This window comes from Sinocyclocheilus rhinocerous, unplaced genomic scaffold (assembly GCF_001515625.1).
Source record: "Sinocyclocheilus rhinocerous isolate Xijiao unplaced genomic scaffold, SAMN03320098_v1.1 scaffold1283, whole genome shotgun sequence".
Classification (NCBI taxonomy): domain Eukaryota; kingdom Metazoa; phylum Chordata; class Actinopteri; order Cypriniformes; family Cyprinidae; genus Sinocyclocheilus; species Sinocyclocheilus rhinocerous.
This window is the reverse complement of record NW_015642522.1, coordinates 843,638-870,315: the sequence shown is the minus strand read 5'-3', so window position 1 is coordinate 870,315 and position 26,678 is coordinate 843,638. Positions and strand designations below refer to the sequence as shown.

Genomic DNA, 26,678 nt, shown 5'->3' with positions numbered 1-26,678 from the left:
AGGCGTGGTTGACTCTTAACTTTTATAAAGAATATCTCTTTGGATTTGAGACTTTAGTCTTTGCAACTTTACAGATCTTCTTTATGCACCAAGAGATTGTAACACTCCAAAGAGAAAGGAAAAATTGAAATCGCATCATATGACCCCTTTAATGATAAGCTTGTTAATAAGCAACTAGTTAATAGTTAATTGGTCCCTATACTAAAGTGTTACTTAGTCTTTTAATATTAAACATCACTTTAGATTTCAATTGTCTTTGAAAAAGCAAAATATTCTTTATATTCTTTAAATGAAAAAATAAAGTATAAACATTTCTGCAGGGTTCACACTCTTTTTGACCAATCGATTTCCATGACTTTTTTACGAGAACTGACTATAAAAAGAACAAATTTTCCATGGCTCTTTATTCAGTGACTGATTGTGATGTTCTCCACTTCTTTTCAGCTTTTCTGGATCTGATGTCATAAATCACTATTGCAACAGTAGCCACGCCCACCACAGCTGAGATGACCAATCGAATCACAGCTTCATTGAAACCGCAACAGTGGACAGAGTCTAAGGACAGAAAAAGAGGTTTTATTCAGAACCTGCACCAAAATTATGACTAATAATTTTCTTAAATAAGTATTAGTGTTACCACTGATGTACCTTGGCATAGTTGAGTAATGTCCAGATGTTCAGTCAGGTCAGTGAATGAATTGTTGAGCACACAGCTGTAGGTGTTTTTATCCTGATATTCTGCCTCTAGAGGTAGAGAGAGACTGATGCTGAGATCAGACACACTGATGCTGGACAATAAACTGTTTCCTTTGTACCAGGAGAGACTCACATCACTCACATTCAACACTGAACACAGCAGTGAACAATTTTAGTTTGATGATCTTTCACATTTGGACACTGATGATGAAGAACATGTAGAGAACTAATATTCTGAGATCAATTTCTCTTCAGTATTCTGTGGCCTGCTGTTAATAAATATTATTTTAACATATTTGTAGGCTATAAGAAATTTCGAATGATTTCTAATTAAAGAAGTTTGATTGTTAATCTGTAGCCTGTCTCTGAATATCTCATCATGATAATATCTAAGTTTATATGTGTCCTCATAATAGGGAATGACTAGCTATCAGGACATCAAGACATCAACATCAAGACAACAAGATGAAACAACAATGAACTAAACCTGAAGCCATAAAAAAAAAACACGTTTAACTTACCAATCAAATGCCATGAACAGAACAAAATGAATGTGTAAAACATTTTTCAGCAGGAGGAGATAAAAACACTCTGAAAAAAGCCACAACAGAAATGTGTCATTAATAGCCTACTAAAAAACTCTTGACGCTTTCAGTATCTTAAAACTGTAGATATTGACATATATTGTCCAGGTATTATACACCTCTTTGGTTGATATCCAAACTAGCCTACTATCTACTTTGTTTCCTATAAAAATCAAATGTGAGGTTCACATTAGCTGAAAAGCAGTCTTTCACCCATACCACACATATTGAGCTCATAAGGAAGTGACTTTGACACATTTATTTTTGCTAACTATCTGTGTTACTGTAGTCAGTGTTTATGTCAGGCTTTTTTTTTTTTTTTTTTTATTTCTGCATGATGGACCCGAATCGCTTTCTCACATTTGCTTCAGTCAGTATTTTTTTCATGCTTTTATTTTATATGCAGTCTGAGTTCTAATCAGCCATTTTCTGTCCGCCTGACAGTAATTCTCAGAAGAAATTACTTAGTATTTAGAGTCAGTGTAAAATTTAGATTTTGTGTTCAATAAATGTAGTCATTCGGTCGACATTCGATTAATTTGAACAGTTGCTGTAGTAATAGGCCTATGGGTCCGTGTACGTTTTGATCATTTCATCTCCTCAGGGACATTTCAGAAGTGAGGGGGACAGAAATGTTATATACAAAAAAAAATATATATATATACTTGTACTGTTTTGCTGTACTTTGGATCAAATAAATGCAGGCTTGGTGAACAGAAGAGACTACTTCTCTATCTATCTATCTATGAAAACCTTGAATGCAAACATTAATGCAAAAATACAGCTTAAAGAACAATTTTAAAATAGTGTTCTGCTCTCCAATATATTCACAAACACACTGGAAAAAAATGTTTCATTCATCAAATTAAAAAAATGATTCAGGTAATGAAACTTGCATTCCAAATAGGAGATGAAATGATCAAAACGTACACGGACCCCCTATGTGTGTCGTGAAAACTCTTCAGAGAAAAAAAAACATTTAGTGTTTGATAAATACTGAATTCTTGTATATTTTAATAGTGACCGCGTCCTCATTGGCCTTATTGTTTCATTTAGTAAACGAAAAATAAGATGTTGCTCATCATGTTCCTTCATAAACGATCAAACACCACTAGCAGTTACACGCCTAAACATCAGATGGCGCAGGTGAGTCACGACTGACAGCAGTAAAAACAGACGAAAGACAGATTGCTAATTGGCTGAAGTCTCTCTTGTTTACTAACAGCCTGTATGGGATTTTTCTTGAAGTTTTCTCATTTTTCTTTGCTATGCAAGCAAATAATTTTAAAACGTTACAGAATAAGGAACTGTTAACTCGGTGGATTTGCAAATAGGTATGTACATGCCTTCTACATATAGCATGACATAAAAAAGGCTATCAGATATGACATATTTTATAATTAACTTTTATTTTATGATTAATGTATTAAAAGTAAATCAACAAAATATTTTGTGATCTTTTCATGCATTTTAACAGCTGAAGATGGCTTTGGTGCCCTATGATGAGAATCTACTTCCTGCGCTGTCAAAGCTTAAGTCACACATATATATATTATTATTATCATTATTATTATTATTTAAAATCATTATTATTACTACTACAACTACTGGTTGTTTTCCACAGTCTCAGAAGGGAGGGGATCATGCTCTGCTTCAGTATGTCACAGTACATGTTGTCATTCATGGTTCCCTCTATGAGCTGTAGCTTATATATATAATATATATACAATAAAACCTACAATTGTTAGTATTTAAATGTAAAAGTTATAATTATATAACAATAAATAATAATTATGTTTTGTATATACAATCCAAAATAAGTCCATTATTATTATTATTATAAGAAAACAACAGCAATAATAATAATTAATATTATTAAAACATTATTGTTATTATTATTATTATTATTATTATTAACTATTGTTATGTTTTTGTATAGAATCCAAAATATTAATTAATAATAATAATAATAATAATATTAATAATAACAATAACAATGCTTAAAATTATTATTTAAATATAAATCATTGTTGTTTATATACAATCCAAAATATATCTATTATTATAGTTCATATTATTAAAAGTTATTATTACTACTACTACTTGTTGTTGTCAGAAAATATCAATTATAATAATATAACCTAAAATTGTTTTTAAATGTTATAGTTATAATAATAATAAAAAATAGTTATGTATTATATATATATACAATCAATATATTATTATTAATTACTATATGTAAATATAAGAAAACAACAACAATAATAATTATTATTATTATTGTGTGTGTGTTCGTGTGTGTGTGTGTATGTATGTGTATATGTAAAGTTGTTAAAAGATGTTAGATTTAAAAATAATGTTTGTGAATATGTGAACTCTCCACAGTAATTTGTTTTGACGTTTTAGGATGTAGAAGGCCAAATCCGGATTTATGTTCACTACGCTTTTGATGCATTAAACCCCAGATACTTATCATCAAAATGGCCCTTATCTTGGATAAACATGTCTCCAGTTTTATAACAGATAGCCCACATCCTGTCAATCCAATCAGAAACTCCAGCAAAGGCTCCTCCAGCGTTTAGGCTCTGAAATATTTCAAACCAATCAATAATTTGAGAAGTTTTTAAACTGAGGAGAGCATGTATTTGCAGGTGTATTTTATGTTTCCAATGTATTACTGCGCACTTGGAGACTCGTAAGTGCTGTGATTCATTATTGTGTCACAGAATAATGATGTGTTTTTCTTGATAAACAAGTCATTACTGGACCAAACGCGTCATGAAGCAGCGTGACATCGTCCCTGATGCCGCTACAATGTCGTTAAAGCACATCACCTGTTAAAAGCGACACAAAAAAGGATGTTTTAATGCGCTGCAGCCCATGCTGCATTAGGCCATATTGAATTTAAGTGAGTGTGTGTGTATTTGTTTGCAGAGGAAGTCCGCTTTGTGGCAGATGAGACGGATAGTTCCACCTGAGCGCAGTCAATAAAGAAGACACTATGCCATTTGTTGAGCTTTTAACAGGCTTTTAAACCCTTGTTGTCTGCTGTTAAATGATTTCTGAAGATCCGCTGATATGGGGGAAAAAATCCTTTGACGTTTCCTTCAGCCTTTTTAAGTCGCAAATTGGAAATATTTTGTAAAACGTCATAATTCGCCTTTGTTCGAAACACTGCCGCAGTTTAATTGCGCAAACAAATTTTCAAATCTACTTCCGAAGACTTCTTTGTGAACAGGCTAAAAACAGCACACATGGCCTTTTATTGTTTTCTGTGACATCACGTCTTTTCAGCCCCTTTATTGCAGGAGCCTTTCTCTAGCGACAGTGACATCAGAACACTTTGCCCTGATTGGTCAAAACCGAAAGTCATCCTGGTATTGTGACTCACTTATTGCAAAATTAGCACCGTAATTACAGTAAACGCCTCGAATGCATGGATGTGACCTTTCACTCCTATATGATGAAAATCTTTCGTGAAACATCTAATCTGTTGCATTTTACAGCCCTTGACAGTGGAAAAAGCCCTTAGTTATCATGTTATCTTCTATGTTATATTATCTTGAGTCCTTATGGAATATGGTTGGTTACAGTCGGTTTGATTCCAACCCTTGATAAAATATAATAAATTATATATAATAATAAACAGAAGTAATATAAATAAATAAATATATTTTAAAGTTATTTGATTTTTTAAATGATTAATTCACAAATTTTGATTGAGTAGTTTGACAATAAAATGCAGCTGGTTTTCCAATCCAATGTCACAATAAAGCATCACCCGTGCGACGATTTAGTATAAATTCGTATGATGTGGTTCATATGAAAAACATACACTTTTAATAATTTGATTGACGATAAATGCCGCAGGTTTTCTAACCCAATGTCATGATAAAACGTCACTATTTTGTACAAGTTGTCAATTTCGTATAAATTCGTGATTCGTACGAAAACTGCTTTTTAGAAAAAAAACCCATCAAGCTCCACCCCTAAACCGTCAGTGGGTGTAGCAGATTGTACGAATCAGCCACCAATTCGTCAAAACGTAAAATAGTTACAAATTGTCATGAGATTTTCTAACGGGTTTTCCTACTTTGTTAATGGTGATATTAAGAACATGACTAAAATTCAGTTGATGTGAATCATTTCTGTTGAAGAATCGGTTCAAAAAATCGTTAGCGAATCATTCATCGCTACTATGTTGTTATGCATAAAACATTTTCACAAAATGGCCAAACATTGGCCTAGAAATAGTCTTTAATTAGTTTTCCTCAGACAGTTTAGGCCTTGAGTGCACTTTAAGTATTTCTGTATTAATAACATTTACATAATGTATGGTTTTAAATTTCAAAGGTGCTCTTTAGATACTAAAAACTGACAGGAAAGTCTTTTCATTGAATTTTCCTGCAGCTCCCTCTGGCTCCTCTGTGGCTTTAAATGAAGTGGCAACACCGTAAACAGTCATTGACTCTCCACAAACCACAACTACACAGTGCACGACTGCAATCCACGGTTATGAAATAGCATTGAACACCACACCCAAAGGAAGCATATGCTTAGACACCAAAATAAATAAACACACTCTCTCACACTCTTTTAAAGAATACAGAAACGATTGAAGAATGGAAAATCAATGCAATACATAATGCTTTATGCCAAAAAGAGGGGTTCACCCTATTCCTGAATCATAATATTTGGGAATTGTCTAATGTGGGATGGAATCCATTCTGACTTAATCAAATTGTTTAAACAAAGTAGAAACATATGCGATTATCTAATTCCCAAAATGGCCTACATGAGGTTTAGAATAGCTTTTAAAGACTTAAGTTATGTTAAAATGTTTTTTGATTTGAACTTAAATCAGGGAATTTGTTTTTATAATACACCAGTATGCTAAAGTCAAACACACGCTTCATCTCCTTTAAAACAACTCAAGGAAGTGCGCCTATATGTCACCTCACATGATTTATTATTTGCTTTATCAATGACCATCATAAATTTTATGGTTTGAGAGGCAATATGGGGCCTGCTGTAAAGCTGTCAGAAAACAGGCCATTACAGTATGCGAGGGAATGCTGGCTTTCCATAAGCTATGATTCATATGGAGAAAATTGCACTATTTCTTAGTTGAGAAAAATGTAATGCCTCATGTATTCCATTCTGGACTAATACTGTGTGAAATGTTTGCTTTTTGCCTTTATCGCTAATACATAGTGCTAAAGCTTCATATTTTCATTACAACAGTATTTATTAAGGCCTATAACAGAATGTAAATTGTGGCCTATCTTTTAACGATTTGATTAATGAATTAATCGATTTATATACTAACCGTTTTCTGTCATTAGGTGAAGGTGTTGGGAAGTCCCGATTCATTTAGCGAATCATTCGTTCATAAAATAGCTTTTGTAGAACATGTTGGACCAGTAATAAACCAGCTACTAATTGGCCAAGCTGGTTTTTGTTCTGTGGTAGCTAGCAAACTATTAAACTATGACCTGCTCAAAACTAAATAGCTATCATGTTCCAAAACACAGCTACAAGTTTAACCTGAATAACAGGGAATAGTATTTCAAATATTAATACGACTACTAGTCATTAAAATCTTTAACAATTTCCAATATTTTAACAATAGCTACATGAATTTTGTACAATCGCTTTGCGAATCATTTCGCTCGAAATCGAATCGGTTCAAAAGAATGATTCGCGAATCGGATTTCACTGGTATGTAACACACGCTTCTGACGAATCATCCTCACATGGCGCTTGTAATAAGACAAATATCGAGCATTTGAAAACGCAAATGAAAAATTATCTGCTTTGCATGAATATTTGAGGACACTGATCCATTCCCTTACAACATGCCATCGTGACAAACTTTTTGTGCAGAAAACACCACGCTCAGCTTCATTAGTAGCGTTGACATGCATTACAGTGAAATTACTGTATCACTGACTAAGATACCGCGCTTTAAAGGAATGCGAACTTTAAGCTGTCACCACTTTATTGTTTCCTTAACAAGCAAAGTTGAGGTAATATTTAACACTCCTGCTCTATTCGACTCTCGGGAGCGTCAGCGCGCAACAGAGAAACCGAATTGCGCTGTAATATAACGGAATTCTGAACCAAGACTCTCACATTTCACTCTAAGATGGTCAGTAAGTGCTAAATAGTGCATATATTTTGAGCACAGTTTTTAAAAGTACGTTTTTAACTTTAGAGAGTTGTGCGTAAAAGCGCATTTGGAGAGTAAAGGTGCTGCGTTCTTTGCGTATATGATTGATTTTAAAGTGGATTTATCTGATTGTTGTTCTTGACATATTTTAGGGGGTTGGAAAATGGATTCTGGCAGCATTTGGGATCGTAGTGATCGTTGTGTTAATAGCTGTTCCAACGGCCATTTTACTCAACGGTAGGTGCTTGTTTATGGATAAATCCATGCGCATTTGTGTGGATACGTTTATTAATGCCTCTTGAAATCAATAGCTATTTCTTATTGATAGCTCTATGGATTCATGGTAAACTTGTCAAACTATTATTATACATGTTTTATGGATTTATAAGTTTCACTTAACTGAAGTAATATTATAGTTAGTAAGCTGTCACAGGTGATTGGCTGCAGGAGTGCTTACTTACATCAGTGTTTTAGACGCTGAACGGACCGCTCTGCACCTCTTATCTGAGCCATTATCTTTCCCTCAATCTGACCTTTGCACGGGATAATGATTTTGCTTGTATAATGCACAATTTATTATATAACACATACACTGACAAAGTTTGTGTTTCAGTAAATCAATTCTATCTATCTATCTATCTATCTATCTATCTCTCAGTGGATAAAACTGAATCCCAGAGGACTTTTACTTTAGAAGATTACTTCAATGGAACTGCAAGAACCAAGTCATACAACATGCGATGGGTCTCAGGTACTATGAATAAAAAAAAAACCTACAAATAAATATGTAAACCTAAATAGAAAGTATGATGTAGCTGTACCATGGTACAATGATGGAATCAAATAGAAACACTATGGAACTTTGAAATATAACATGTAGCCTACCATGGTTTTTATATCGTTCTACCATGGCATTTTTTGGTGTTTTTAAGTGCATATCCATGTTCTGTGTTATTTACTTTTAGTACCAAGGCCAAAAACATGATAATACATGATATGTTCGTAAGTAAACTTTTGTAAGTGGATATTAGCATGTTTTATAATGAAATCAACCATTTGCTATACACTGTAAAAAATGATTGTGATTTTAACAGTAAAATACAGTAAAAATGCCACCGTAAAAAATTGTTAATTGGCTAACAGTAAGTTTCCATATTATATACGGTGAATAAATGTAATTATATTTAATGTAATTTTACAGTTTTTGGAAGTGAAAACGAAAAAGTCATTCTATAATTTACAGTGACAAACCGTAAATTGACACTCCCAGAATTCCCTGCATGACACTTAATATTTGATGGTTTTTTTTTAATAACTGTTTCTTCTTAGTTTTTTTCTTATCAGTTGTGTACATTAGGGTTTTATCTTACATCTAATGTTGTTAAATTAATGTTTATTGCATTATTTCAGTATCATGTGTGTCACCATGATGGTGTTTAGTTTGTGTGAATGATACTGTGCACCTTCTATACATAAGTATTGCCGTCCTTAGCTCGTAGAAAAGCTGTTTGTGATAAGCTTTGGTTCATCATGTGACTTTCTCATCACCAACCGTTTTTGGTGGTTATCAGTGCATTACAATGGTTCAAAACAGATATTAGTGCTTCAATATGTTGGTTCATTAACATTACATCAGTTAATGAAATAAATTTTTTTACTGTGAATTTAAGTTCAGTCTGTAAAACCTAAAATGTTGCTACCATCTTTTTTACGGTGAAGTTCTGGCAACCACAGCTGCCGGTATTTTACCGTAAATGTCACAGATTTTTTTTTACAGTGTACCTTTATATTTTTCATGCAGATGATGAATATCTTCACAAGACAGGAGAAGGTTCATTGCATCTGATCAACGCAACCACAGGAAATGGAAGGGAATTCGTGAATCAGCAGATATTTGTAAGAGTGTTTGCCACATCTTCCCTTTTCTGAATAAGAAGTGGTGTGTTGAAATGTCACATACTGGACGTGTGTGAACCATAACACATTATATAAGTGAGTTTGGTTAGTTTGGGGGGCCAATTCTCACTATTATTAACTAACTATTAACAATGACTTTGTCTCAATAAACTTTTAATTTGCTGCTTATTAATAGTTAGTAAGGTAGTTGTTAAGTTTAGGTATGGGGTAGGGTTAAGGTATCTAAAATATGGTTATGCAGAATAACACATTAATATGTGCCTTATAAGTGCTAATAAACAGCCAGTATGCTAGTGATAGGGATGTTAATAAGCAACTAGTTAATAGTGAGAATTGGTCCCTAAATTAAAGTGTTAACATGATTTCAATGATTTTTGCCACATGAGCGATGATTTGCTCAGCAGTCCGGACTACCCTCTGTAGTCTTCTGAGGTCTAGAGGGTATTAATTAAGCGAGTGAAAAGTCCCAGAAATTTACATTGAAAGATGTGGGGTTGGGTCTTTTTATAGTTGGCGCAGTAAGCAACCGCCTAGCAACCACCTAGAATACCCTAGCAACCACATATCAATGTACTAAACCAGTTTCGCACAAGAAAGCACCACTCTTGTTTCTTCAGAAATTCTAAAATGGTCTATTCGAATCAAGGCATGTGCAATTCTCTGTTCTTAGATCTGTTTAAAAGTCTGATAAGAGCATCTGTTAAATGGCTTACATGTAAATGCACGTTTGTATCTATTCCTTGAACTTACAACGGTTGTCTTTCTTTGATGTTATCAGTCCCGTGTGGCAGCTTTTGATTACATGGTGTCAGCCGATCGAAAATACGTCTGTTTCCTGAGCAACTACACTAAGGTAATCCATGAAATGCTTTGATGTGGTAATTAATCATTTATCGTCTGCTATTGGTGTCCAGATGTTTAATGTTGACTTTCTTCTCCAGCTATGGAGACACTCCTACACTGCTTCATATTCCATCTATGACCTGGAAAAAAGGTTTGTTTACTAGTATTTTTACGCTCTATAAATTTAGCTAGCTAACAAACTGCTATGCTATGTCATAACTGTGATTAATGATCACTCTGTAATCATTTAAGATGACTAACTTGCTCTTTATTTCAGGGATTTTATAAATACAGATATCCCACATGAAATCCAGTACCTAGCATGGTCGCCAGCCGGCCACAAACTGGTGAGTATCATATCAGTAGTTGTAATGTCATGTACGTGTCATAAAACCTTATTGTCGTCATTTAACTAGTTTTTGCCATGTCATTATTTATTCTTTCTGTCTATGAGGTACTTGGTTTACTACATGTGTTAATATGTACTTTTAAACAGTTTTGAGGGTAGCTAACTACATAGGGTTAACTACATTGTAGTTAATAATTAAAACGGTGTAGCTTTAACAGTAAAAAAAAAAAAATTCTCAACAAATAGCAATAGTTTGACAAAAGTGTTACAACATTTCTTTAGTAGCGTGACATTGGCTAAGCTGTTTTTGAAAGCAATGTAGCTTTTTTAGATAATATGCTAATTTCTCCAACAAACTCGTGACAGTTTGCGCACACAGTTTCCTTTTTTAAATATCGGGATATATCAATACATACTGGGGTTTTCTAGTCTATAGTTATGTATTATAAAAGATATATTACACTGGATATATTACATACTTATTTACAATAAGTAGCACTGTATCATGACAAAATTGTTTAATCATATGGCTTTTCGATTTGTAACTAACTATAAGAAGCAATGCTACTAACTTGACTACATTTTTCAGTAGCATGACAATGGCTACGCTATTTTTAAAAAACAGTGTAGCTTTTCCATCAACAAGCTAATTTTGCCAGCAAGTAGCGCTATAGCATGACAGAGATATTTGCGCACACAGCTTCTTTTTGTTAAATAACTTTAATTAAACACAGTTAAATACTGTGATTTATAAATACAGTATTTACTAGTGTTATTAGTTAAATGTTCAAAAGATATATTAAATGTTGAGGGCTGTAGCTTTTCCAGTATCAAGCTAATTTTCCCAGCAAGTAGTGTTGTAGTATGACAAAATGCTGGCTAAAATACGAGTTTATAATCCATAATATTGCTTTTTCTAGTGAAAAAGTCCATCCCTGGTTGTCCTCTCACATCAAAATCCATCAACACATTTGTTTAGAACTGTTTTGGACTGTTTTCACTTGTAAAAACTGTGCTTTATCTGTGCATGTTTCTCTCCTGTTTCAAACAAGATGAGTTTTTCACTAGAGAAAGCAATATTATGGATTATGGACTCATATTTTAGCTGGAAGCAACGGTTTGAAGTGAAAAAATGTCTTGATGGATTTGTTTCTTACAAAACATGCAGCTGGGTAATTCTGTGTCAAATCAACCAAATTTCAAAAACTTCCCTGGCTCAAATTTTGGATTTTGCTGATATTTTTTTCTGAAAAAGACATGTAGTGATGAAAGCCAAAATATTAAATGTCATGGATGAATATTGACTGAGTAATCCACTATTTTGTAGAGGGGGGTCAAAATGGCCATTTTCAGAAAGATGGCAGCATCATAATGTTATTTTTACACAGCGATTGGTAGGTCTGTTAGTAAAATCTGTTCACTTTAGCAATCTTTGTTGCATTATGTGTCAATGGTGACCATTCAAAAATGGAGAAACAGCACATTTCAAGTTTTTCTCCAAAGTTTGCATGCCTGTAACTCAAGACGTATTAAAGATATCCTAATGCCCTTTTAGATATTGGGTCTTAACAAACTTTCCTTTTGGAATCTTCATTTTTAAGGCCCTATATGGTTCAGTTCCAGAAATATTGGAATTTCAATATGGCTTCAAGAGTAAATTGTTAAAATGTACATATTTTCAGTGGTCAAAAACCAAATGTGGGTCAGTTTGCAAAAATATGATACTTTTTTTCTTTTAAAGAGGAATGTCTGAAGAATGTCTGGTTGAGTTGACATGGAATGACTCAGCTTTTTTCTCCACCAAATATCTTCAGTGTTTTAAAGCTACTTTTGGATAGTAGCGTGTAGCAGTCAAGGGAGTAACTGGACGAGCTAGCTTCAAAGTAGCTACTACAAAACTGCTTGTTTTCCAAAACTCCAAACACTTTGCACACATACTCCCACCCAACAAAAATGTTTAATGATATATATTTTTTTCAAATCCATGCAGGCTTTTGTGTGGCAAAACAACGTCTTTGTGAAAGAAACGCCCACCTCTGCATTCAGGCAGGTCACTACTGATGGAGCCCACAACCTGATACTCAATGGCATTCCTGACTGGGTGTACGAGGGTAAGAGATACATATTTAATGAAGCTGATGGATGTTAACCATTCATAACAGAGGTCTTTTACTTTTTGAAGACTTAATGGAATATTTCACCAAAAAAGCTAGTGTTCTTGTATACCTGTTTTCTCTGCAGAGGAGATGTTCTCCACCAACTTTGCTCTGTGGTGGTCACCAAATGGGAGGTTTGTGGCATACGCCAAATTTAATGACTCAGGGGTCCACAACATTGAGTATACATGGTACGGAGAAGGCCAATATCCAAATACGGTCTTAATACCATACCCCAAGGTAAAAGGATTTTTTTTTTTTTTAAAGCAAAGTGTGATGTTAGAGGAATAGTTTGCCAAAATTGAAAATTTGCTGAAAATTTACCCTCAGGCCATCCAAGATGTACAGTAGATGAATTTGTTTCTTCAGCGGAACAAGTTTAAAGAAATTTAGCATTACATCACTTGGTCACCAATGGATCCGCTGTAATGAATGGGTGCCGTCAGAATGAGAGTCCAAACAGCTGATAAAAACATCACAACAATCCACAACATGATTCAAGTCCGGTCCACCACGTCTTGTGAAGTGAAAAGTTGTGTGTTTGCAAAAAACAAATCCATCATCAAGGCATTTTAACGTTAATCAGTTGCTTCAGGCTAAAATATGAGTACATAATCCATAATAACGCTTTCTGCAGTTTGTCTTCTCACATCAGAATCTACCAAGATATTTGTTTAGAACTGTTTTGGACTGTAAACGGGGATTGATCTGTGCATATTTCTCACCTGATTCACAACTTTTTCACTGAAGAAAGCAGCCTTACCGATAGAGGACTCGTATTTTAGCTGGAAATGTTTTGTTTAGTTAAAAAACATCTTAATGATGGATTTGTTTATCACAAACACAACTATTTTCGCTTGACAAGAAGTTAATTGATGGACTCTGGAGTCTTACTTGTGGATTATTGTGATGTTTTTATCAGCTGTTTGGACTCTCATTCTGACGGCACCCAGTCACTGCAGATGATCCATCCATTAGTGATGTAATGCTAAATTTCTCCAAATATGTTCCCATGAAGAAACAAACTCATCTTGGATGGCCTGAGGGTGAGTAAATTTTCAGCAAATTTAAACTTTTGGATGACTTATTTATTTATAACGCACATTTTTGATGCTCCCATTTGCTTGTTTTCAAGGCCGGAACCCCAAACCCAACTGTCAAACTCTTTGTCTTGGACACAAACACAACCATAACCAATGAAGTCCTGGTTCCCAGTGATGTTGGTGCAGGGTAAGGTAGAGTTTTGGTGTTTGCATGTGTTCTTCAGCAAGTTCTTCAGTAATTTGACCTAAAATGATGTGTTTTATCACAGAGAGCACTACCTGAGCACTGTTACATGGGTGCCAGATGAGCGAATTGTAGTGCAGTGGCAGAAGAGAATGCAGAATTTTGTCGTTTTGAAGATGTATGACTTCAGCAGCAATGCTTGGACAGAAAGTTCACTGGTACATCTAACTTCTTGGACTATTGTAGAGTCACTGAATCGAATGAAGCACAATCCTCATCCAATCACAATTCTTTTTTCTCATATGCTTTTTTTTTTCAACAGAGCCAGGTTATCACAAGCAGCACGGGTTGGGTTGGCCGGGTATGAATTATTTGATGATAAAGTTATCAATTGATGTTTATTGCAATGTTGAGTCAAGCTAATATGTCTGTTTTGTTGGTTTGTTTGCCCTGTTTTCATAGTTTTCTCCCGATGAACCTGTCTTTCGGCCTGACGGCAGCAGTTGTTATTACATTATGAGTGATGAGAAGCAATTTAAGCATCTTGTTTATTTCAGTCCAGTGAGTTTACAAAGTATAAAAAACATAATTGAATACAATTTTGTACTATTTAAAATGTCTATTTAAACTTATATTTAAGGTTATGTTATTGCATTTATATGTATATGTATGGAATATTTACACTTACAATATTTTAAATTGTATTACAATTTTTAGATTTTAGCTTTTTTTTTAAGATAAAATGGCAAATTGAGCCATTTTTAGAAAACCCATTTTATTTTTGCATTCAGCTAATATAAACTTCAAATTGAAGTAGAAACACAGCGTTGCATGTGTCCTGCATATTTTTTCATATTGTTCGATATTGTTTCCTAGACAGTAAGGTCGTTCCTGACAACAGGAAATTGGGAGGTCACTAGCATCCTTAAGGTCACAAACGATGCTGTGTAAGTTCATTTGCTAGAAACCTCTGTTACCGAGTGTCCGAGATTCTTTTCTCAACTTTTTTTCTCTGTTTGTGACAGATACTATGTGAGTAACGAACACAATGCGAGTCCGGGCCAAAGGAACGTTTACAAGTGAGTGTCGCAAGCTGAAGTCATTCAGATATTTTCATAGTTGAAAAATGTAATAAATTGTGTATTTATTTTTCGGCAGAATGACTATAAATGTTGATTCTCATTCTGAGCGTGAGTGTCTGACCTGTACCCTCAATGCGGACCGGTGCAAATATAATTCTGCCCTGTTTAGCACTAAAGGAAGCTACTACCTCATGAGCTGTTCCGGTACGTCATGTATATTCATTTTATAGCACTTCTCTATATATGCAAAGTACATAAAGCACACAAAAAGTCAATGAAATGTACCCAACTCCTTTTATTTGTTTGTTTCTGAAGGGCCTGGACTGCCTCTGCATACACTGAGAAACAGCAGAGATGGAACAGGTTTGGCTAAGCATTAAAGTCATTAAAACCGCTGCCATTAGCTGTTAGCGCACAGATTAGCAGTTAGCATAAATGGGTTCAAATCCCATTTACTGAACATTTTTCATTACATCCCCACCACGTCCCATGTCCTCTACAAAAATATAATAAAAAAATGTATTCATTCACTAATTTATTCATTTTTAATGTAAATTTTCATATGTTATTTTGTAATATAAGTACGGTGTCCCAGTAGTGCACAGCGCAACGAAATCTCCACAACACAATGCATAGGACTAATTTTGTCGTGTTGTGCTAATTTTGTTGTTTTGGAGATTTCGTTGTGTTGTGCACTATTGGGCCACTATATAATTAATAGAATTACAATATTAATTTTATATATATATAATTGATCAATTCCTACCACCTACAATACCTCAGAAACCACTTAGCAACATAATAGTCATACTAGCCCTAGTGACCATCTAGAACCCCCTGAAAACCACTTAGAAACAGCCTAGAAACCATTCAGAATACTGTGGAAACCATCTAGCAACACCCCTAATGATCACCCATATCACCCTATTGACATCCTAGCAACCATCTAGAACACCTTGGAAACCACTTAGCAATACTCTAGCAGCCACCTAGAACACTTCAGGAACCACTTAGCAATGACCCAGAACACACTGGAAACCACCTAGCGACACCCTAGCAACTTGCCAGTGCCCTAGCATCCCAACTCCTAACACCTTGGAAACCATCTAGTGACATCCTGTCAACTTAGCAACCACCCAGAACACCCTGGAAACCATATAATACATATATATATAAATTAATTAATTATAATAATATATTAATTATAATATTAATATTATAATATTACAGTAAAAATATACAATATATACTGTATATTCCTGGTACTAACTTACTGAATTTCTCAAAACATTTTTTAGAGGTGAGAGTTCTTGAAGACAACAAAGATTTGGAAAATACTCTGCAGGATATCGCAATGCCGTCTGTTACCCATGGCACACTGAAGATCGGAGAGTTTGGTAAGGAGAGCGGAGAATCAGATCGAATAACTTAGAAATATGTTTGTTTTAAATCCTAGTCTTGTGTGGGTTTTTTTTCCCTCAGACCTCTGGTACCAGATGATTCTGCCTCCCAAATTCGACAAATCCAAAAAATATCCTCTGCTTATTGATGTGTAAGCTAGCTACACATTTTGTGGTTTGATTTTGAGCTCTGATCTGGGTTTGATGGCCACTACAGTCTTGATTCTTTCATATCCTGTAGATATGCAGGCCCATGCAGTCAGAAGTCAGATTTCCGGTTCAGGGTGGGATGGTCCACATACTTGGCCAGCACGGAGAAAGTGATTGTGGCCAGCTTTGATGGGAGAGGAAGTGGTTACCAAGGAGACAAAATCATGCATGCCCTCTACAAACGACTCGGCACTTACGAAGTTGAGGATCAGATAACAGCCGCTAGGTACAAATGTGTGTCCACACAGCTCTGAAGTGAATATGTATTGATGTTTTTGTGCTGCAGACATGAATAATTCCTCAAACCATGTGTTTTGTTGAGGAGAGGTGAGCTGTTACTTTACTTATCGACCAGACTAACAATTTTTCAAATGTTGGATGTTAAAATGGTGAAAAAAATCTCATAGACTTACGATAAAGGATTCATATCTAAACTCTGTTGACTTGATCCAGTATAGACAACCACCCAGAATACAATGAAAACTACCTAGCAACACCCTAGCAACCACCCAAAACACCCTGGCAACTCGCATAGCAATGCCTTAGCAACCACTCAAATCATCCTGGAAACAACCTGGCAACCATCTAGAAACCACTTCTCAACATACTAGTAACCACCCAGAACAGCCTGGATTCCACCTAACAACGCCCTTTTTGACCACTCAAATCACCCTAGCAATGACCTAGCAACCACCCAGAACACTCTGGAAGCTACAAACTGTAGCAACGCTCTAGTGACCACCCAAATTTCCCTAGCAATGACCTAGCAACCAGCCAGAATGCTCTGGTAACTACAATCTGTAGCAACGCTTTAGTGACCACCTAACTCACCCTAGCAATGACCTAGCAACCAGCCAGAGCACTCTGAAAGCTACAAACTGTAGCAACGCTTTAGTGACCACCCAACTCACCCTAGCAATGACCTAGCAACCAGCCAGAACACTCTGAAAGCTACAAACTGTAGCAACGCTCTAGTGACCACCTAAATCACCCTAGCAACCAGTCAGAACGCTCTAGAAGTTACAATCTGTAGCAACGCTCTAGTTACCACTGAAATCACCCTAGCAACGACCTACTAATCAGCCAGAATGCTCTGGAAGCTACAATCTGTAGCAACACTCTAGTGACCACCCAAATCACCCTAGCAAAGACCTAGCAACCAGCCAGAACACTCAAGAAGTTACAATCTGTAGCAACACTCTAGTGACCACCCAAATCACCCTAGCAAAGACCTAGCAACCAGCCAGAACACTCAAGAAGTTATAATCTGTAGCAACGCTCTAGTGACCACCCAAATCACCCTAGCAATGACCTAGCAACCTCCCAGAACACCCTGGAAGCTATAATCTGTAGCAACGCTCTAGTGACCACCTAAATCACCCTAGCAACGACATAGTCACCACCCAGAACACCCTGGAAACCATTTATCAATGCCCTAGCAACCACCTACAATACCTCAGAAACCACTTAGCAACATAATAGTCATACTAGCCCTAGTGACCATCTAGAACCCCCTGGAAACCACTTAGAAACATCCTAGAAACCATTCTGTGGTTTCTAGGAAGAATTCCATACTGTGGAAACCATCTAGCAACACCCCTAATGATCACCCATATCACCCTATTGACATCCTAGTACCCACCCAGAACACCTTGGAAACCACTTAGCAATACTCTAGCAGCCACCTAGAACACTTCAGGAACCACTTAGCAATGACCCAGAACACCCTGGAAACCACCTAGCGACACCCTGGCAACTTGCCAATGCCCTAGCATCAACTCCCAACACCCTGGAAACCATCTAGTGACATCCTGTCAACCTAGCAACCACCCAGAACACCCCGGAAACCATCTAGTGACATCCTGTCAACCTAGCAACCACCCAGAACACCCCGGAAACCATCTAGTGACATCCTGTCAACCTAGCAATGCCTAGCAACCACCCAGAACACCCTGGAAACCATCTAGCAACTTAGCAATGCCCTAGCAACCACCTCGAAGACCTTAGAAACAACCTACACTAAAAAAATTGTAGTGAAGTGCAGTATTCTAGCAATAATTCACTCATAATTGAACTATAACAATTGGTTTAATCATGTTACATAGCATACAGTTGACATTTGCATGTAATTTATTAGAAATTACAATTATATATTTTTTCTTCATTTTTAGACATTTTATTGACATGGGCTTCATAGATAAAAACAGGGTTGCCATCTGGGGCTGGGTAAGTTTAATTACCAGAAATCGTTGTTCTGAGATCATGAATCTGACAAACTTCACTTTGACAGTTGTCTTGAATGCAAAGTGGTTGTTTTATCCGTCTTTAAAATAATGACACTCACTTTTATATTTTGTTATTTGATGCAAAGATATTCATGCATTTTAAGTCCAAATACAAATTTTTGGGTCACTCTATAAGTAACCGTGTGTTTGTGATGCAGTCTTATGGCGGTTACGTCACTTCCATGGTTCTGGGAGCCGGAAGTGGAGTTTTTAAATGCGGAATGGCCGTCGCTCCGGTCTCTAAATGGGAGTATTATGGTATGTATTATGTATAATCGTAATCCATTACTGATTTCAAATTACATTATGAAAACTGTAGGTAGTAACATAATCTGGATTACAGATATTAGGTAATGTAGTCTGTAGTACGTTTTCATTACTTTTAGATTACTTTTGATTTAGCTCATTTGTCACGTAGACACGAATGTGATTGTGTACCATACTGATTAAAACGAACAAAGAAAATGTATTTCATTCTGTTATCAATATTATGAAATCAATAAATTCGGAAAAATTTAATTCCATTGAGTGAATATCTAATCATGTATTCCATAAAAACGTAACTGTAATCTAGCATTTTCAAATGAAAGATAATCTAATTACAAGTACTTAGTTTTTGGAATCTGATTATGTGAACCAGATTACATGTAATCAGTTACTACGTAGTACTGATTATGGATTTATATTTCATTTTCCCCTCATTGAAGTTGATTCCTGTCATGTGATAAGACTGTTCTGTAATTTCCTCCAGACTCTATTTACACTGAGAGGTACATGCTGACGCCAGCGGAGAACCAGGCCTTTTACGATGTAAGTTGCGCTTGGAAATTCTAAACTTTTTTTTGGATAAACTCATTGGTTTCCCCATGATGACGTCACAGAGACGCGTGAGTCAGTCCTGAAATAACTCACGAGAGGAAAGCGCGAGCGCTGCGTCACTCAGGGTTTATGGGATGTTATGATTCTTGCAGAATTCCACAGTGACGGGAAGAGCCAAGAACTTTAAATCGGTCCAGTACCTCCTGGTGCACGGCACCGCTGACGGTGAGATACGACCCGTCTCTCTCTATCTCTGTCCCTCGTCCTGTCTCTGCATAACTTGAAGAAATGAAAATAAATTAATATGAAAATAAAAAATAAAAATTAGCTGCGGAGAGGAAAGCGCGAGCGCTGCGTCACTCAGGGTTTATGGGATGTTATGATTCTTGCAGAATTCCACAGTGACGGGAAGAGCCAAGAACTTTAAATCGGTCCAGTACCTCCTGGTGCACGGCACCGCTGACGGTGAGATACGACCCGTCTCTCTCTATCTCTGTCCCTCGTCCTGTCTCTGCATAACTTGAAGAAATGAAAATAAATTAATAAATTAATATGAAAATAAAAAATAAAAATTAGCTGCATTCTTGTTTAATGTTTTTCTTTTGTCATTTTTGTTTAAAAATGTATTTTCTGAAATTTATATTCATTTATCACTGAACTTTTTATATGCAGCCCTTATATATTATTTACATGTTCAATTACTGTAAATATCATAAAAAATATTTTTTAAGTCATTTTAGTTATTATACTTATTCAGAATATTTCCTTAAAACTACAGAAATATATTTCCTTGGTATTTTGAGTTTTAGATCAGTAATCAATTACTGTAAATATCATAAAAAATATTTTTTAAGTCATTTTAGTTATTATACTTATTCAGAATATTTCCTTAAAATTACAGAAATATATTTCCTTGGTATTTTGAGTTTTAGATCAGTAAAAAAAAAAATATATATATATATTTTATTTAAAATTCCTAAACATGTAAATATCTTTAAAATAACTCCAATTACATGACTTAAAATGAAAACTCATCACATCTTTTTTTCTGTTTTTCGTTGGTGTTTTTAGATAATGTTCACTTCCAACAAGCTGCTCAGATCTCTAAAGCGCTCGTGGATGAACAAGTGGACTTTGATACAATGGTAAGAAAGGAGCAGAATTGCATTTTAGTCATGCAAATTTATTCGAATAAATTATAATATAATGAATATAGTAATCTATACTATACTATGTGGGGAAGTCGTGGCCTAATGGTTAGAGAGTCGGACTCGTAACCCAAAGGTTGCGGGTTCGAGTCTTGTACCGGCAGGGATTGTAGGTGGGGGGAGTGAATGTACAGCGCTCTCTCCCACCTTCAATACCACGACTGAAGTGCCCTTGAAGCACTAATTCCGAGTATGGGTCACCATACTTGGCCACATGTCACGTCACTTAAAGTCTTAAAAGTAATAAAAATATTATAATATTATTTTATATTAATTGAAATATATAGAATTATGCTTAAATTAAATTATTTATACATTTGTATAATAAATATAAATATTATATATATAGTACTAAAATATTACATATAAAAAGGTTTCTTAATTTATTTTTACATTTATTTGTACATTTATATATATATAAATAAGCTCAATAGCATTGCAAAGCAATTAATAAAAATTAATAAAATAATTAGCATAATTAGAGTTTTTTTTGCATGTCACATTGGTAGACGTGAATTCTTCATGTCAACAATCCATAAAGCAGCTCCAAAAAGTATTAAAATAGATATATGGTGAATATTTAAAGTGTTTTTCACTCGTGACCTGTTCTGTCTCTCTGTCAGTGGTACACTGATGAAGACCACGGTCTCGGCGGCTCGGCCAATCGGCACGTCTACACTCACATGAGTCACTTTCTGAAAAACTGCTTTGCTTGAACTTGTGAAACTTTCCATTGGACCAAAAAAGCCCACCCAGAAGCCCCAGCACCGAATCCACATTACTTCCAGACCACTTCATGCACTTAAACACGTCAGGAGTGTGCGACTCCCCATCAGCAGCCACTGAATCCACAAGAACCCTGTAGCTACTGTACTGTGATGCAATAACGGACTCCTTTAGTCACGTTTATCAGTTTCAAATGTACAGTCTGAACAACTGAGTCATGAGTCTTTAGTACACCGAAAAAAAACATTGAAATACTTACTGGATGAACACAAAGCTTGATGAGCTAGCTAAAGAAAACTGAGAGTAAAAATAAAATAAAAAAGGTATTTGAATTAAATACTCTCAGATTTAATTATTATTATTTATTATTATTATTAATTACCTTTTAAGCTGGGGAGAGCAATATTGTGTATTTTCCATATCAAGTTCATTGCCAGCTGTACATTTTCATGTATAGTACAAAAATAATGTTAATGTTTAATATTGTTTAATATAATTTAATATTTTAATTATCAAATATATTAAATATAAAATAATGCATTACAATATTTTCACACTTTAAATAATCAAGCTTTGTTGAGTATCAAGTCATCTTTTAAGAAAATATTTATTGTATGTGCCATTACTTTTCAAATATACGCCATCATTTGTATGATATAGCAGAGATATTTTCAATCTGTAATAAAATTCAACAAAAATGTGTTTAATTGTTTGTGACTTATTTACGCTTTACACATATGAAATAACATTGTTTTCAAGTTTCAAGCTCAAGAAGTACGAAATCATTTCAAAATTCATTCATTCTTACAAGCCAAGCCTCTTTTGTCTGTTAAAATATTTTAAATAAAAAAAAAAAATATATATATATATATATATATATATTTGCAGTTAAAGTAGTGATTTTACTGTTGTCCTGATTTTATTAAAAAACAACTTTATTAATAGCGTTTCAGTTTAAGTTGATTATTGATGCACAACAAATTGTACGGGTTTCAACAAAATAAATGTGTTGTTTATTAAACCAACAAATATATGAAAATTTGATATGCTAGTAATCAAATTCTAGCACCTCAAAATGCATTCTGGGATTTTATTTTTTATATGAAGAAACTTTGTCCACCACTTTTGTTTACACAAAGTTGTCATTGACATATTCATATTGCATTGAAATGATTTTTGTTAATCAAATCAAACTGATTTTGACTGCAAAGCATCCTGGGTTGGACACAAGAATCATGTGTACTAAAACTAAAAAAACACATGAAAAGTCCGTTTGTCACGTTCTGATGGACAGACTATCCATCTCCCCTCTTGATTTTCGCCTACAGTAGCACTTTGAGGGTTATTTTTCTCTGGGTTTATTTGCGAAAGCCTCCACCCTGCTGTCTCGCACCTCCAGGACGGCTCTTATCTGGAGGTACTTTGGCACATCGCTCTTTAAGCAAACACGAGCGGTTTCATCCAGAGCGGGTAATGGACTGACACTAATGGATCTGAACGCACATGTACGCGTGTGTGTGGGCTGCCGAGACGGGACGGCCCACCTGGACCGACTACATAAGACCCAGACCATTGAGAAGAGGCCACGAAACCAGCAGGAGAAGATCCAAACACACCCAACTCTTCCATCCATTGGTAAGTTGAAGGACCTCTGTGAGAGACCCAAAGCCTCGTAGATGTTCGGTTGGTTTCAAAAGTGTGTTTTTTCTTCTCATTTTTACAGAACGTGTGTGTTCAGAACTGAAAGAAGCTCTCAAAATGAAAGGCGTTCAATATCTCGCTGGTCTTCTTCTGCTCCTCTTTGTTCAAAAGAGCATCTGCGTCCCACTGCAAGACGACAACACAAGGTTGGAGAAATTGCCTTTTATGGTGTTTCATGTCCTTTACAGTTTGTTTCTGAGCAATAATTAACTAATTTGAAGATCATTTTCTAGTACTTTTTTAGCTTTTTTAGGACTTTATTTGGAAATGTGGGCATCGTTTTGTTCAGTTTATGTAATGTAACACTCATATATCGTCTGGTCGTGCAGCACAGAGACAGTAGAAGGTCTTCTGGCGAGAGGTCAGGGATTCACGACCGCGAAGAGACATTCTGAGGGAACTTTCTCCAACGACTACAGCAAATACTTGGAGACCAGGAGAGCGCAAGACTTTGTTCAGTGGCTCATGAACTCGAAGAGAAACGGGTATGTAACAATTACAGTGCGAGGTCATGTACAGAATTGTTTAAACATTAAAAAAATTATCCAACATTATAAGTAAAATAATAATTATAATATATATATAGCACCCACACATATGAATATATTGCATATGAAAACCTTATGTAAATACAGTGAAATGTATAAAAACAATATATACAATATTATATTTATTAATATTTATATGATAAAAACTGTAATATAATACTATATATGTATGTTATGTATATTACATAGATTGTTTTATAATATTTTATTTATATTATAAAAATTAAACAATATAATATGATAATTATGTAATATAATAATTATATGAATGTTATATTGTATTTTATGATTTTATAATACTTATATATTTAGAATTGTTTTGTATAAAAGTACAATTTACACATTATGATATTTAATATTTATTATCATATTTATAAATATGTATATAATATTTATATATATTTCATTGTATAATAACAACAACAACAACAACAATAATAATAATAATAGATTTAAAAACTATATATATTATCGTATTTTATTTGAAGGCCTAACACTTACAGACTTTAGTAGCTCAAATTCAAACATTAAATCAATGAATAATAATATATTTAAGAGCTATATGTATATGTATACATATATATGTATATATACATACAGACACACACACACACACACACACACACACATAATAGTAATACTACAAACTTTCTCACAAACCGATTTTATGTATGTATGTGTATATATATATATATATATACACATACATGCATACATACTGTACAGTATAGTATAGAATACTATAAATAGTATATATATTATTTTATTTAAAGGCCTAACGCTAACAGAGTTTAGTAGCTCAAATTCACACATTACATGAATTATTTCTCACATAAACTCTCTTTTTTTCCTCCAGTGGTTCGGCCAAACGTCACGCTGAGGGAACCTACACCAGCGATGTCAGCTCCTACCTGCAGGACCAGGCGGCCCAGAACTTTGTGGCCTGGCTAAAATCTGGACAGCCCAAGCAAGAGTAGGCCTCCGCGCTTCTAGTCCCACCTTCAGTGCTTTATAGAGTGTGAAAGAGATGGAAATAAAGAAAAAGAGCGAGTGTGAACTGACTGCTTCATCGCGCTTTCTCCTGCCCAACATCTGTCTCTTTTCTAACGCACCCTGTCCAACCTCACTGCCAAATGCTAATGCTAATAAATAGCGCTGCAACCAGGCTGTGTGCTTCTGGTTATCTTTCTCTGCTAATGTCTTCTGCTTCTGTGCTAATCAAACAAATACTTCAAAATCCTGCAAAGATGCTAATTATAACCAAACATCACAAAACTAATACTACAAACTTTCTCACAAACTTACAGGCTACATGCTAAAGCTAAAAGCTAAACTGTGCCACACTGCTTCTAAAATGAGTTTAAACTTTGAAAAAGTGCCATGTACACATGCTAACAAGATGTTTATCGCATATGCGCAGTGTTGCAGACAACAAAGGCGCAAATTTGCCACGCAGGAGGCATGTAGACGGCAGTTTCACCAGTGACGTCAACAAGGTCTTGGACAGCATCGCTGCCAAGGAGTATTTACAATGGGTGATGAACTCTAAGGCGTCAGGGACAAGGTAAAGCCCTCTCTAGTGGCTAACAACACAGATATGCTAAAGATATATGAATATTAAGAATGCTAATCAGTACAAAAAAAAAATATGGGTGTATTTTAAGGAAGTTTTATGTGGTTATTGTCTTTTCTAGTGGCAAACGTGGCGGAAATCATTGAGGAACCAGAGGGCTTCCCTGCAAGAGCTTAAATTTGGATCCTGAAGGGGATTCGATCATCAAAATGAATGAAAGCCATGTCACATACAGGCAAAATGGAAACAACTCTTGAAATCAAAAGCCATTTTTTTTTTTTTTTTTTTTTTTTTAAACCTCTGAGCACTGTGGTTGTTATTTATTTTCCCTTAGTGTTAAAGAACATCATGTAAATTATGATGAGAGAAACAGAAATATTTTTCTATAGTCTTGAACTATTTTCTATGTGTGCGATAAAAACAAACTCAGGTGAATGCACTAAACACTCAGGTAAAAAAAGTGAAATTTTACGTGTGCCACCACTGTATCAAAGCTCCATAGAAATGGTGTCTTGCTCTGCAAAATAAACTTTTTCATATTTCACCCGAGCCTGTTGTTGTACCTATAGCGCCACCTAAAGGATGTCTGTAACAATAAATGCTTTAGCAGATTCAGTTTATTATATGTGCAAACCATAAGAAAAACTGACAAGTTTATTGATGTTATTTATATATTTATGTTAGGATTTATAGTTATAATAAAACAATAGTTATATTTCTGAAATAAGCAAGATTCCTATATTTAATATAAGTAAAATACATTTTCTAATGTTTTTTTTTATATATATAAATAACAGGTATTTTCATTTATTTTTTAGATGTTGCCAACTTTGCCAACTATTATGACATAATTATGCTCATATTGGTTTAAGTAGTTGAATCCTAATGTGAAGTATCAAACATCTTTTTTAAGAAAATATTTTTTTCTCCACAATTGAACAGAAAAAATATGACAATATATTTTAAAAATAAATATAAAAGTATTTTCAAATATTCAAAAATATATATTTTTTGCAATTGATCAGAGAAAAACATCTGAGATGAAAGAAAGAAAGAAATTATTTTTAAAAATATATATTATTACTGAATTAACTTTAGAATATTTTTTCTTTGCAATTGATCAGAAAAAAAAAACAAATAAAAGAAATAAAATCTAAAAAAAAAAATAAATAAAATTATATA

General features: G+C 34.7%; 2 protein-coding genes across 2 annotated transcripts; both read left to right on the top strand.

Annotated features, from left to right (window-relative positions):
• The first annotated feature begins 7,275 nt into the window (after nucleotides 1-7,275).
• Nucleotides 7,276-21,965, top strand: LOC107755996 (dipeptidyl peptidase 4-like). The gene is made up of 26 exons (XM_016572958.1): nucleotides 7,276-7,431; nucleotides 7,605-7,689; nucleotides 8,111-8,203; nucleotides 9,254-9,348; nucleotides 10,148-10,222; nucleotides 10,311-10,363; nucleotides 10,490-10,559; nucleotides 12,552-12,672; nucleotides 12,803-12,957; nucleotides 13,853-13,947; nucleotides 14,030-14,162; nucleotides 14,267-14,305; nucleotides 14,407-14,505; nucleotides 14,821-14,891; nucleotides 14,970-15,023; nucleotides 15,103-15,230; nucleotides 15,342-15,389; nucleotides 16,325-16,423; nucleotides 16,509-16,578; nucleotides 16,668-16,862; nucleotides 18,808-18,862; nucleotides 19,080-19,179; nucleotides 19,673-19,731; nucleotides 19,893-19,965; nucleotides 20,812-20,885; nucleotides 21,572-21,965. Exons 1-26 carry the CDS (start codon nucleotides 7,429-7,431, stop codon nucleotides 21,662-21,664), a joined length of 2,235 nt encoding a protein of 744 aa, XP_016428444.1. The 5' UTR covers nucleotides 7,276-7,428; the 3' UTR covers nucleotides 21,665-21,965.
• Nucleotides 21,966-23,233: 1,268 nt separating this feature from the next.
• Nucleotides 23,234-25,726, top strand: gcga (glucagon a). The gene is made up of 6 exons (XM_016572957.1): nucleotides 23,234-23,309; nucleotides 23,398-23,521; nucleotides 23,705-23,860; nucleotides 24,780-24,896; nucleotides 25,344-25,487; nucleotides 25,618-25,726. Exons 2-6 carry the CDS (start codon nucleotides 23,433-23,435, stop codon nucleotides 25,640-25,642), a joined length of 531 nt encoding a protein of 176 aa, XP_016428443.1. The 5' UTR covers nucleotides 23,234-23,309; nucleotides 23,398-23,432; the 3' UTR covers nucleotides 25,643-25,726.
• Nucleotides 25,727-26,678: the final 952 nt, after the last annotated feature.